The following is a 13,932-nucleotide window of genomic DNA, read 5'->3' on the forward strand; positions in this document are numbered from 1 at the left end:
AGTAGACATGCTAGAACCACTCCCACTTGCAGCAGGTTCAGACTTCTTTGTGTTGGACACATTGGAGACCGGCTTGCTAGACGAAGTAGAAAAAGGTGCGGGACGCGAGGATGGCGCCGGCGCCGTAGATTGGGGCGCCCTAGACGTGAATCACCCAGCTCCTGTAGCACGACCTTTGATTTGCGCTTCTTCAGCTAACTGTGCTTCAGCTTCTCTTGCATGATGTAGCAGTTGATTCATATTATTGTAACTGTGATGACGAACAATGCCCTTGATATTATACTTCAAACCATGTAGGAAACGCTGCATTGTCATCTGAAGTGACTCACGGACACAGCCACGCTGCATAAGCATCTCCATCTCCATGTAATAAGCATCAACCGTCATAACACCTTGTCTCAATAGGGTCAACTTATCAAATATTGATCGCAAATAATTAGTGGGAACAAAGCGCTCTTGCATAATTGCCTTCATCTCACGCCATGTAAGAACATGCACTTCTCCATCTTCCTGACGAGCACGTGTAACTCCATCCCACCAACGCAATGCATAGCCATCGAATTCTAAGGAAGCAAGCTTGATCTTCCTATCTTCAGTATAGTCATGTAGGCGCCACAACTTCTCAATTTTCAGCTCCCAAGTGAGGTATTCTTCAACATCAGGACCTCCTTCAAATTTGGGTATTGAGAATTTTGGCTTACCCAAACCATCGTCTTGCGGTTGTGGATGAACACGGCGAGCTCCGAGTTCGGCAAAGCCACGACCACAGTTACCACGTCCAACGTCACGACCAGCCGCATTAGCTCCAGCAGCGGGTTGTTCTTCAAAATCACCATGAGCACTATCCCCATCTTCATGTTGTTGTTGTTGTTGTTGGGTCAAGTTCTCAACAGCTAACTGCAACGCTTGAATAGAGCGATGAATGTCTGTCACTTATACTTGGTGACATAGGCATCCCGAATGGGCCTGCCGAAGAAGGTACCCGGGGTTTACTGACGGCCCATGACCCAAAGATTTTGAAGCCCGGGAGCCCATTGAAGCATCGATATGGAAAATAGAGATAGGTTAGGAATAAAGATATTTGTAACTATACGGGACGAACTCAAAAGAGTCTCCCAAAATTTTTAACTTGTACGGCACGAAACCCTCGGCTCCGCCTCCTATATAAGGGGGGGTCGAGGGACGAAGAAAGGATCGATTCATTGTCAACACAACCTTAATTTTTAGCAGTCGAGCACCTTTTCGGCTGAAACCTTCGAGATCTACTTGCCCTCTACTTTCCGTGAAACCCTAGTCTACAACTTGTAGGAATTGACAAGTTAATCCATTGTCAATTGGCGACGTCTGTGGGAATTGGAGGCGACAAGGAGATGATCTCGATGGCATCGACAACATCTTCGACAACATCGTCAACATCATCGGTAGCAAGCAACGCGATGGACGGAGGTAAACAGATCAAAACTGGACTCATTTATTTTGTTCCTCACCCTCCCGCCCGTGTGGATGTATATGCGTATCTGGAGGAGCCAATGGAGATGACGTTCGGGAGCTTCCACTTCCGCGTCGGGAAAGAAGGATCGCATCGTCTCGCGGTACCGAGTTCTTCGGGTCCGTCAGCGGTCGATTCCAACTTTTCGGGATCGTCAACATCGTTCGAGTCATGCGACGAAGAGATCTCGTCGTCAAGCTTCACCAAGCCCGCTTCAAACGGAAAACTCGCCGATATCTTCGGCAGCATGTCCTTCGGGTCATATGCAAACTCAGATCTAAGCAGCAACTCGGAGAGCATCGACAGCTTCGACTTCATCGACAGATCTACTTCTATTCGGGAGGTCTTCGCCGATCTATACGACGGTGTCACCGACTTTGAAGAGGAAGACAAAGCTACAATATATCATCAAGTCTGTGCAATTGGAGATTCATGTCGCCAAGAGGATGAAGCATCAGATGCTTTCGATGATTTGGAAAATCCATACATCGATCCCGCCGATCTCATGCGATGATTGGGAAACAAATACGTCGGGACCACACCTCGCTAGAAGTTGCAACTTCCACAAGCATCTTGGGACAGAGCATCAAGAGCCATGAATGGCACAGAGCCAATGACTACCACAGCCACGGCAGAAGAGCTGCAAGCATATCAATATAAACTCTCCCGTGCTGGACGAGAACTCGATAAACACATAATTGAACTCGAACAAAGAAAAGCTGCAGCCTCTGCGTCAAGTGCGCGAAGAGCGGAGCTAAGTCGACAATCAGGAACTTCAGGAGACAACCACAGAGCATCACGCGCAAGGGGCAGATCTCGCCTGGCGCATATACCTGAGCATGAGCGGGAGCACCTGATCCAGAACCTCGACATGTCCTTTATGTCGATAGATACAAGAGGGAATATCATCTCGAAAACACCGAAAGCTGGGTACATGGCGACTCAAGCCTATATACTAGCATCAAGGCCACCTGCAGGGGACCCGAGAGAAGCATTGTATCAGATAGCCATGGCGGGAGTTGGAGTCATGGGAACAGCGTTCGCAAGCTCAAGCACACCACAACCCGAAAGTGCTCCGAGGCGAAATAGTCCTCGACCCACCACGGTGGCGCGAGATCCTCCGCGAGCAGACGAGGCGAGAAATATAGAGGCACAAGCTCGAGTAGACAGAGCACGTGAAAATAGATCCAGGCGACACTCACCAGAAGTCGATCAAGAGGACATGTGTGGGCTCCCCTGCTTTACTCGACGAGTTCGCAGAACGAGGTACCTTCCGGCTTCAAGCTGCCAGATGGTTACAAAAAGTTCGATGGTTTGCAAGACCCCGAAGATTGGTTAATCGACTACCTGGAAACAGTAAAACTTCTGGGCGGAACCAGAGCAACAGCTATGCAGAGCGTCCAAGTCCATCTTAGTGGAGCCAAAGGATCCTGGATAAAGAAGTTGCCAGTGGGATCCATCGACAGCTGGGAAACCTTTGAAGACTTGTTCGTGAAGAACTTCCGTTCCACGTGCAAGAAGCCTGCATCCATAGAGCAGCTAAGGGCTTGCAAGCAAAAGTATGGTGAACCAATGAGGACGTACATCCAGCGTTGGAACATCATAAAAAAATCGGCGGAAAACATATCCGACGAAAGAGCAATCGACGCATTTGTTGTGGGGATCCAAAGGAAAGACCTAATCGAGGATTTGGGTCGATCCAACCCGAGAACAATAACAGAGCTTATGGACATAGCAAACCATTGGGCAGATGGAGAAGACGCCGTGCAAAATAAACGGCATAGGTCACCCGAAGAAGATCGCAACAGAAGCTGCAATCAAAATAGCAGACGATATTCTCGTCCATATTCAGATTATGACGGTCCCAGCGAAGTGGCGGCTGGCTTCCGAGGAAATAGTGGAGGAAATAATCGGGATGATTATCAGAGAAGCAACGAACATCGCGGTGATCATAGAGACGCGCCAAGTTCCAGCAGGCAAAATAACCGACCAAGGTTCCAGAGGCCATACAATATATTACCCGAAGATCTTCTAAATGGACCGTTCCAGATGCAATTTTATCTCGACAACAACGGAAAAAGACAGTCATGCCATCTTCAGAAATACTGCCGAACTTTCCAAGCCTTGCATACATATGCAGGGCACGCCAATGCACAAGCAGCAAACAGGGGGCACGTATAGGGGCCAAGGAGCGAAGTACACTTGCCACCTCTACCGCAATAACTAGCAAAAACCAACATCAGTTGCAATTGGTGGCACCTCCAACTAACAATGGCCCTTACATTGACATAACGGGAGCGGTATCGATGATTCATAAGGGACGACCCTCGAATAGGGCCCAAAAGGTGATTTCGCGACAGGTATATATGGCAGAGAAGCATATGCCTCCACCAACGATCGAGTATCTGAATTGGTCGGCACGGGACATCGGGTTCACTCAAGCGGACCATCCACCTCAAGTTCCACGTCTAGGACAATCAGCCATGATCTTACCAGCTGTTATCGCGGGATTCAAAGTTTCACGCGTATTCATAGATGGAGGGAGCAACTTGAACCTCATGTCCGCAGACACACTAAGGAAGATGAATATATCCCTGGCAAACTTGCCACCAACAGACACGCGCTTCCATGGCATTACACCTGAGAAGCCGAACTATCCACTGGGAAAGATCTCACTCGACGTTCAGTTCGGAACTCGAGAGAATTATAGAAGAGAGAAGCTGGAGTTTGAAGTTATAGACTTCCCATCGCAAGATCACGCTATACTGGGACGACCCGCGTATGCTAGGTTCATGGCGGTGCCGCACTACACATACTTGTTATGGAGAGTCCCTAGTCCCAATGGTCCAATCACAGTGAAGGGGAGCTTCGCCTTGGCAGATAAGTGCGACAAGGACTTTCACAAATTATCGGAAACCTTCGGGATGCAAGCGTAGTACAACGCGTCAAGGCTACTAACTGATTATGATTTGTTACCTGACGGAGGAAGGCCACTTAAGGAGCAAACTTTCGACACCTCCAAGAACTCTAAGGAAGTACAGATTCACCCGACAGATCCCAAGAAGACGATAGCTATCGCAACAAACATGGATAGCGTATAGGAAAGCGCGCTCGTCGAGTTCCTCCGTGAGCGCTGGGAAATCTTCGCCGTGTGTCCAGCTGACATGCCAGGAGTACTCAACGAACTTGCCGAGCACCTCCTTAATCTGGATCCACGAGCCAGACCGATTCGACAACCTTTGCGGCGTTTCTCCGAGCCAAACCGCAAAGCCATGGTATCTGAGATTAATCGACTCAGAGAGGCAAACTTCATCAAGGAGCTGCACACCGAGGGCACATGGGTCGCCAACCCAGTACTGGTCCCGAAGAAAAACACTGATGTCCTTCGCATGTGCGTCGACTTCACGTGTCTCAGTAAACATTATCGAAAGGATCACTTTCCCCTCCCGAGGATCGATCAAATTATCGACTCCACAGCGGGTTGCGAACGTCTTTCCTTCCTGGATGCGTATTCTGGTTACAACCAGATCCGCTTAAAAGAAGAAGATGAAGTCAAAATAGATTTCATAACCCCTTATGGCGTGTTTTGCTACAGAACAATGCCCTTCGGGTTGATAAACGCGGGAGCCACTTATCAGCGGATGATGCAGAAGTGTCTCGCCACGCAGATTGGCAAAAACGTTCAAGTGTACATCGATGATGTCGTTATAACAACAAAGCAAGGATCATCCCTGATCGATGATCTCAAGTTTACTATTATCCCTGTACAAAATATGTATGTCTCGAATAAAATGTTGCGATGATTCGAAAAATTTATGGATTAGTTGTACGATGGAGATTTTACTCGACTCTGCGACTCAAGCAAAATCTCGGGGGCTACTGACATAGGCATCCCGAATGGGCCTGCCGAAGAAGGTACCCGGGGTTTACTGAAGGCCCATGACCCGAAAATTATGAAGCCCGGGAGCCCATTGAAGCATCGATATGGAAAATAGAGATAGTTTAGGAATAAAGAGATTTGTAACTATACGGTGCGAACTCAAAAGAGTCTCCCGATATTTGTAACTTGTACGACACGAAACCCTCGGCTCCACCTCCTATATAAGGGGGAGTCGAGGGACGAAGAAAGGATCGATTCATTGTCAACGAAACCTTAATTTTTAGCAGTCGAGCAACTTTTCGGCTGAAACCTTCGAGGTCTACTTGCCCTCTACTTTCCGCGAAACCCTAGTCTACAACTTGTAGGCATTGACAAGTTAATCCCTTGTCACTTGGATTTTATTGACGATTTCATTAGTAGTGTCAAGCGTCTTGGTGACTTTCTCAATGCCTTGATTAAGTTTTTGGCCTTGTTCGCCAAATTGTCGTCGCATCTCATTACGAAGGGCTTCATACTCCCTCCAAGTCATAACATCAGCTGCATCCTTTTGTTTCTGATTAACAATTTTAGCATAACTAGAAGACATGGATAGTAGATTAGTGCACTAAAACAAATATATGTGGTGGTACTCTCACAACTCACTCAAAACTGATAAGAAAAGGTAAATCTTACCGCTCCAAAGTGAATTAGTATTTCTTACCACTTGTAGTGACAACTAGTGCACAGATGTAGTGAAGCGAATATCAAGGGTATAAGAACAATCACACGAGAAAGCAGAATATATGTGGGGCTGTAGGTAGACTACCTATTTGCACCAATAACAAGTTCTAGCGATGACCGTAGAACAACCAATGATATTCACACAAGGCAATAAATGTGGCAATGCAACTATATGGATGAAAAGGTTGCAATGCACTTGAGAGACACTAGCAAAGCTCAACGAACATGAATAATATTGCTCAACTAGAGGTGTAGAAAAGTAAACTAGGCCTTCACTTGATCTTACTAGCACTTCACTTTTTTGTTTGATTTTCTTTTATCACACGCAGCACTTGTAGCTCTTTTTGCTTCTTTTCTATTTTCTTTTATTTTTATTTTTATGACTCAACTCTTTGTAACACGGCCAACAGAAATCGCAAAGCACCAAAACCCTAACGAGCAGCCTGTCGAGCGGTAAAACTAGTCTCTTTTGGGAAAGTTCCTAGTCACGTATATCGAAAGGTTGTGTCTATGGTTGGGAATAAGCAAACTGTACGCTATGTGGACTCAGAGTAACAAAAACTGACACTAGATGATAGCGGAAACGCAAACCCTAACAATCTACTAGATGGAAGAAAAAGATACGCAAAAAAACTACGAAAAGCAACTAAAACTTGAAATTAGTGCAATCTAAGGCTATGGAAAACCCTAACCCTAACTTTTTTTTGACTTTTTCTGGATAGGAAACACTCACAACTCAATTATGGGGTGGATTGTGGATGGCTTACCGAGAAAACGCTGAAATATGATACCAAGATGATAAGGGGTTGCCCGATCTTCTCAGTAAGCACGGTGGGGGTGATGAACACACGATGAACACAGCGGAGATAACACGATGAGGAGGTGGAGATAACTTGTATGACATCGACGAAGTCTCTCGATCAATCCCTATCGCTAATGCAAAAGCTCTCAACTCTGCAAGATATTCACAACTCCACACACTTGCGCACGTAGCCGCCGACCACGAAGCGGTAGATTGCAACCTTCTAATTCCCAATGGAACAGCAGATCACACAGAACTTTCAGTAGCAAAAGACCAGAGCGATGTGAATTGGTGTATAGATTCAATAGAGTTGCAAATCAATCAACTATGAACTAGGGTTTATCTTAAACGTGGTCTAAACCTAATTTAGGAGCGTACTGGGCAGTTATATAGGGGTTCAGGACGACCAAGAGTCGAGAAAATACATCAAAAACCGACCCAGATCGGGATCTGGTCAAGACTGACTCGAACACGGTTGGCGTGGGGGCGGTCGACCGGGCCAGGAACCGGGGCCGGTCCGGTTTGGACCGGGCCAGGGACCAGGTGGAAACCGGGCCAGGGATCGGGTGGAAACCGGGCCAAAGACGGGTGGCTCAGTACACCCGCCCGGTTGGCACCGGCGCTGGATCCGGCGAGCGTCGGGCTGTCCCGGCGTGGGATCCGGTTGGACCGGACATGGGACCGGCCGTCCGGCGTGGCCGCCGGTAGGACCGGGCGTGGCGCCGGCCTGGATGATGTCTTCCTCCCTCGCGCATGCCTTCCTCTCCTCCCTCGCGCGTCCATGGGATGTCTTCATGTCTAGCTTCATGTCCAGCTCCATGTCCAGCTTCACGTCCAGCTGCTCCTCTTCTCCTCGTGCGATGCTCTCTCCCTCTTCGTACCTGATCATACATAAGTAAAAGGACTTAGGCAGTATAAAGTTCTCATCGATCAAAGTATCATTTAGGAACAAGTTCACATGTTGTTTGAGTAGCTTCGCACGAGCTCTTGTAATGGGTCCAATCCTAACTTCATTGGACTTGAGCTTTACAGCAACATCGTCTTCATCTTGTAATGACGGAGGTAGTGGTTCGGTAGGGATGTCCTCATCACATATGCAAGGTTACTATCCACTTGAATTTTATGAAGGTTTTTCTGCCACCTAGCAACATTTGTTGACCTTGCAATTGTCTAGAGATGCATGATTCTTTAACACCTCCCCTCCATGCCCTGCTTTCTGGAATTTTGATATAAATGCCTCACACAAAATCTGTGCTCTGCATCTGGCCAAAAAATTGAACAACCTTGATCAATCTCTTTTGTTTATCACTCATTATTGTGAAGGGAAGGTGTTTGTGATGTTAAGATCCTCTTTTAGAGTGGTAAGAAACCACTCGCAAGAGCTAGTGCACTCAACTTCGACTAATCCCATTGCTATTGGGTAAATGCAATTATTAGGATCAATCCCTAATGTTGTGAGCAAAATCCCTTTTTTACTTTTTCCTGATGTGGCAACCATCCATACAAATGAATGGCCTAAAACTTCTAAGGAAGCCCATTTTAATAGGACCATATGACCAATATAGAGTAGACAAGTGTGTCCATGTGCTAGCTTTGTTCCAATGTTTGGCGCTCTATTGGTTGACAAGAAAAATGTAGACCCAGGATTGTTTCTTCTAAGTTCTTAACCATAATCCGCCCATAATTGAGCGAAGTGACCATCCTCATCTCCATGGATGATATTCAAGACTAGATCCCTTACCATGCATAGTTTCTATCTATTTGGGCACAAGTTATATTCCCTCTGAACTTTTCCTGCAAATGTAGCTAAGTCAATTTTCTGGTTGTCTCTGCGTTCAGGATTAAATTTATTGGCAAGAAAAGGAGCAATGCCCAGATTTCCCATATTGCCCCTTGCATGTGTGCTTGCCAAAATATTTTCTCATTGTAAAAGCACCTTCTTTCCTACGGTATTTAGTAGCTTTTAGAAACCAAGGGCCCATAGGCTTGCAAAGTGCATCAATCTTTCTCTGGTCATTCTTCACCTTGATCACCTTAACGCTGTTCCTCACACTATAAGTCGTTAGTGCCTCCCTCAATATTTCCACACTACCAAAAACCGTACCTGCTTTGAATACTGGATTATCCATATCAACAACTGGATTGAAGACTTGAATGTGGACTGCAACTGCTTCTCATCTTATTCTCTCAAATTTAGGTCTTTGTCATCTAAAGCTTGTTCATTTTCTATTTCAACATTGTCTTGATCATTGGTATCCTCTACATCTACGTCCACATTGTTAGGAAATAAATCATCATCACCATCTTCGATCTCATTGTCACTGTCAACAAAATCTGAATCACTATTAGTGTCATCATCTTGCACTACTTCAGTTAGCACTAAATCATCCCCAGAACTATTCTGGCCTTTTCCATCACCTACATCTACAGTATTACCTTGCCCTTGTCCTGGATCTGCAGCTATAGAAAAGTCCAACCCTCTTCTCTTCCACTCCTTTTGTCCTTCTTCCATTTCAATATCAGATCTGCTAATCATGTCAGGCCTCAAATTCTACAGGAAATTTGTGTGATCAACTAGGACACACACTGTCCTGTTCTAGGTAACAACACTCATCATATCAAGAACATCCTTCTCATCCTTCAAGCACTGAACTCCATCAATTATATCCTGCCCTGGCTTCAATCAGTACAAGTACACCCTACCATCAAATAGGTAATCTAGGTGATGTAGAAATTCTTCAAGCCACAACATTGAAAATGTATCAGAGTGGCAGTAGTCAAAGTAATCGAGAGTTCCACTTGTGTACGTGAGATTGCCCCTCAAACCACAAAAAAGCACATTATGCTCAATCTCATCGGTAAACACGTGAGGATCATTTCCTGAACAAAACTATAAGCAATAAGTAGTCAATGATAATGCACATTATTGAATGTCACTCACTATTGTTGACTAAATATGAAATATACCCTACAAATTCAGAGCAAGGAACATGGCATGATGGTAAAGCAGTACAAAGCACATAGAACCACTACATGTAGTACATATATCATCATTATTGTCATTGAACAACATCAAGTTTACCTTCTTCGACAATTTCATCAAATTTGTGCCGTCAAGAACCAACACACCCGGCATTTCCTTGGACCAAATCAACTGCTCCAAAAAAATTCACTACACTATGCTCTTCATACTACTAAAGACTACCTAAATCATATATATTTCATCCACAACGACTAACTAATCATCTTAACCTAATTAGCTCAAGTAAAAATCGAGCGATCAAGCTTGGCTGCGCAGCAAACAAGACCCAAAACCGCGACTTTATGCACGAAACCAAATACCGCCGTCCGCCAGCCACGCCTCAGTCCCAAGTCCCAACCCTGGCTCGCACGGCGAATCAATATGTGCAGCTGACATGTGGACCAGGATAAGGCAGGCATGGCCTGGTAAGCCTCACCGGGGCAGCTCCTACCGCGGCGCAGCTCGGCCCGTGGTTTTCCCTTTCCCGAAGGAAAGAAAAAAGGCGACCTCGTTTTGCAGGAACACCCCTATCATCCGAGCAAATCACATTTCGCTGTCCGCGTGCCACCCAGGTATAAAACGAGGACACCAAAGCTCTCATCGTCAAAACACCAAATACACCCAGCAGACCCGACACACGTCAATCAAAGCAACAAAACCAACCAAGGTTTCCCCGAAACCACCACTCGGCCACTCTGCTCCGGTGTCATCCCCCACTCCACCAGCGAATTCCCCGCCGTGAGATCGTGATGGACACCACCATGGGGCCGGCGCCGACGGCGGCGAACGGCGCGGTGGGCTGCCCGGCGTCGGCGCACGGGGCGCCGATCATGTCCGCGGCGCCGGCCGCCGGCGAAGCCTCGCTGGGGCGCCACCTGGCGCGGCGGCTCGTGCAGGTGGGCGTCGGCGACGTCTTCGCCGTGCCCGGGGACTTCAACCTCACGCTGCTCGACCACCTCATCGCCGAGCCCGGCCTCCGCCTCGTCGGCTGCTGCAACGAGCTCAACGCCGGCTACGCGGCCGACGGCTACGCGCGGGCACGCGGCGTCGGCGCCTGCGCCGTCACCTTCACCGTCGGGGGGCTCAGCGTGCTCAACGCCATCGCGGGGGCATACAGCGAGAACCTCCCCGTCATCTGCATCGCCGGAGGGCCCAACTCCAACGACTACGGCACCAACCGCATCCTCCACCACACCATCGGCGTCCCCGACTTCTCCCAGGAGCTCCGCTGCTTCCAGACCATCACTTGCTACCAGGTATTCTTTCTTCAACCATTTGCGTCGTCCCTGATTGCTGTAATAACTAGTTGGGCTTCAGGAGCGGCTCTTGATCTCGTTGGTTCCTAAATTCATTCAGGCTGTGGTCACCAATTTGGACGACGCACACGAGCAGATCGACACCGCGATTGCCACGGCGCTCAGGGAGAGCAAGCCCGTGTATATCAGCATCAGCTGCAATCTCCCCGGGCTACTGCATCCCACCTTTACCCCGGATCCAGTCCCCTTGTTCCTCGCCCCCAAGTACTATTTCTCCCTATTTCTCATCAGCCTTCTCTTTTCCTGTATTGTTTTTTAGTATTGTTGTATTATGCCAACACGTTATCTTCGATCATGGAACATTTGCATGCACTTAACTGCTGGAAGCTTCAAATTTGTCACCCAAAGATTGCGCCTAGTTGAATCATTAATATTGAGAATTTAAGATGGTAAATTCTATTTGAAGTGACCTGGTGAACTGAATTGAGTTGTTTTTTTGTCATACTGCACTTTGTGCTGTCATATGGTTATTTCAAGCCATCTAATGAGTTGAACTGTGTTGTCAAACTGCAGGATGAGCAACAAGATGGGGCTCGAGGCTGCAGTGGAGGCAACTGTCCACTTCCTGAACAAAGCGGTGAAGCCAGTCCTAGTTGCCGGCCCCAAATTGCGCGTGGCAAAGGCAGCAAAGGCCTTCGGGGACCTTGTAGATTCCAGTGGCTACGCCTATGCGATAATGCCTTCGGCCAAGGGACTTGTGCCCGAGACGCACCCGCACTTCATTGGCACCTACTGGGGCGCCGTCAGCACCGCGTTCTGTGCTGAGATCGTCGAGTCGGCCGACGCGTACATCTTCGCAGGCCCTATCTTCAATGACTACAGCTCTGTTGGCTACTCTTTCCTGCTCAAGAAGGACAAGGCTATCATCGTGCAGCCTGATCGTGTAACCGTTGGGAACGGCCCGGCATTCGGCTGCATTATGATGAAGGAGTACTTGTCTGAACTGGCTAAGCGGGTTCAGAAGAACACCACTGCCTACGAGAACTACAAGAGGATATTTGTGCCTGAGGGTCATCCACTGAAGGGCGAGGCGAATGAGGCGCTGCGTGTCAATGTGCTCTTCAAGCACATCCAGAATATGCTCACGAGCGACAATGCAGTTCTTGCCGAGACCGGTGACTCCTGGTTCAACTGCCAGAAGTTGAAGCTGCCTGAGGGCTGCGGGTGAGCATTCTGATTCTATAATGTTGCAACGGTGCATGTTTAAACCTCGTTCTTTTCCTTGTTCTAAGCAGGGTTGTTTGCACACTGCAGGTATGAATTCCAAATGCAATACGGTTCGATTGGATGGTCAGTGGGTGCATTGCTTGGGTACGCACAAGGAGCAAACGACAAGCGTGTCATTGCCTGCATTGGTGATGGTAGCTTCCAGGTGAAATATCTCTCTATCTGATCTGCTGCTATGTGCTGCAATTTGGCGCATTAGACTGTTTCTAATGTGGGAAATACTATTTTCTACAGGTGACAGCACAGGATGTGTCGACTATGCTGCGGTGCGAGCAAAACAGCATAATCTTCCTGATCAACAATGGTGGATACACCATCGAGGTGGAGATCCACGACGGACCTTACAATGTCATCAAGAACTGGAACTACACCGGCCTTGTGGACGCCATCCACAACGGGGAGGGCAAATGCTGGACTGCCAAGGTAAGCAATTGCTCGATTGTACAGACCAATGCAAGCATCACAATGAGCCGAGCTTGTGGAATTGCTGCTGATGGATTCTGTGATACTGTTGTGTTTTCCAGGTGAAGTGTGAGGAGGAGCTTACGGCGGCGATAGAGACTGCGCTAGGGGAGAAAAAGGACTCCTTCTGCTTCATTGAAGTGATCGCGCACAAGGACGACACCAGCAAAGAGCTTCTGGAATGGGGCTCCAGGGTCTCTGCTGCCAACTCTAGGCCACCGAACCCTCAGTAGACCAAGCATGCACGGCTCAATTGTAGCAGTAGTAGCAACACGTTGGCTGTTGGGCGCCATCAAATAATGTGAACAATTTGCCTTTGGCCTTCTGTTATATGTTCCTCTGTTCTGTAGTTCTGTGTCTAGTTTCTAAGCCCATCCCGTGTTTTACCCTGAGAATGCTACGAAGATTATGAGACTTTTTTAGCTTGCCTTGGCTATTTGTGTACTAGTATCTGCTATGAAAATGTTCGGCCGGGTAAAATTGAAGATCATGAACCGACTCTCTGAATGATGGCTGCTTGAGAAAACTGGGATCACTAGGTCTACGATGCCTTGTTCTGCTATCTGTGTACTAGTATCTGCTACGAAAATGGTCACAGGAGAATAAGTGAAAACCATGAGCTACTCTGAGTGGCTGCTTGAGGAATCTGGGAGCGCTAGATCCATGATACAGCGTGCATGAACACTGAAACTAGCAAATATGAAAGCAAGGGCACATCTGATGCTCCTTTTCAACTATTGGAGCAGATTGTTTTTTCTTCTTCCAAAAAGTGGAGCAAGTAGGCTTGGCACTAGTCGCTACTTGGCACGTTCCTCTCAGCAAAGCCCAGCGTGCGTGCACCTGCACAGAGCTGGTGAAGCACTCGTTGCCCCTAATGGAGCCATATGTTTGTTTGTGGTTTTTGATAGTGCCACCTTCTGTTGTTTAGCCGACTAAGACGGGTCCCCGTGCAAAGGATTGGTCAATCACCCATTATTAATTAACTAAAGCAGAAGCAATGCTCTGCGTTTAGGT

The 13,932-nt window shown here is 47.6% G+C and overlaps 1 protein-coding gene across 1 annotated transcript; it reads left to right on the forward strand.

Moving 5' to 3' along the window:
- Positions 1–10,512: 10,512 nt before the first annotated feature.
- On the forward strand, positions 10,513–13,408 carry LOC127295801 (pyruvate decarboxylase 2). The gene is made up of 6 exons (XM_051325801.1): positions 10,513–11,169; positions 11,270–11,433; positions 11,743–12,393; positions 12,484–12,601; positions 12,691–12,879; positions 12,981–13,408. Exons 1-6 carry the CDS (start codon positions 10,663–10,665, stop codon positions 13,149–13,151), a joined length of 1,800 nt encoding a protein of 599 aa, XP_051181761.1. The 5' UTR covers positions 10,513–10,662; the 3' UTR covers positions 13,152–13,408.
- Positions 13,409–13,932: the final 524 nt, after the last annotated feature.

Source organism: Lolium perenne, chromosome 4, assembly GCF_019359855.2.
Source record: "Lolium perenne isolate Kyuss_39 chromosome 4, Kyuss_2.0, whole genome shotgun sequence".
Taxonomy (NCBI): Eukaryota; Viridiplantae; Streptophyta; class Magnoliopsida; order Poales; family Poaceae; genus Lolium; species Lolium perenne.

Excerpts from the sequence above, each read along its gene's own strand:
- LOC127295801 (XM_051325801.1), top strand. The coding sequence starts at position 10,663 with ATGGACACCACCATGGGGCCGGCGCCGACGGCGGCGAACGGCGCGGTG. Across the intron at positions 12,394-12,483 it reads AAGCTGCCTGAGGGCTGCGG|GTATGAATTCCAAATGCAAT; the intron begins GTGAGCATTCTG and ends TGCACACTGCAG. Across the intron at positions 12,880-12,980 it reads GCAAATGCTGGACTGCCAAG|GTGAAGTGTGAGGAGGAGCT; the intron begins GTAAGCAATTGC and ends TGTGTTTTCCAG.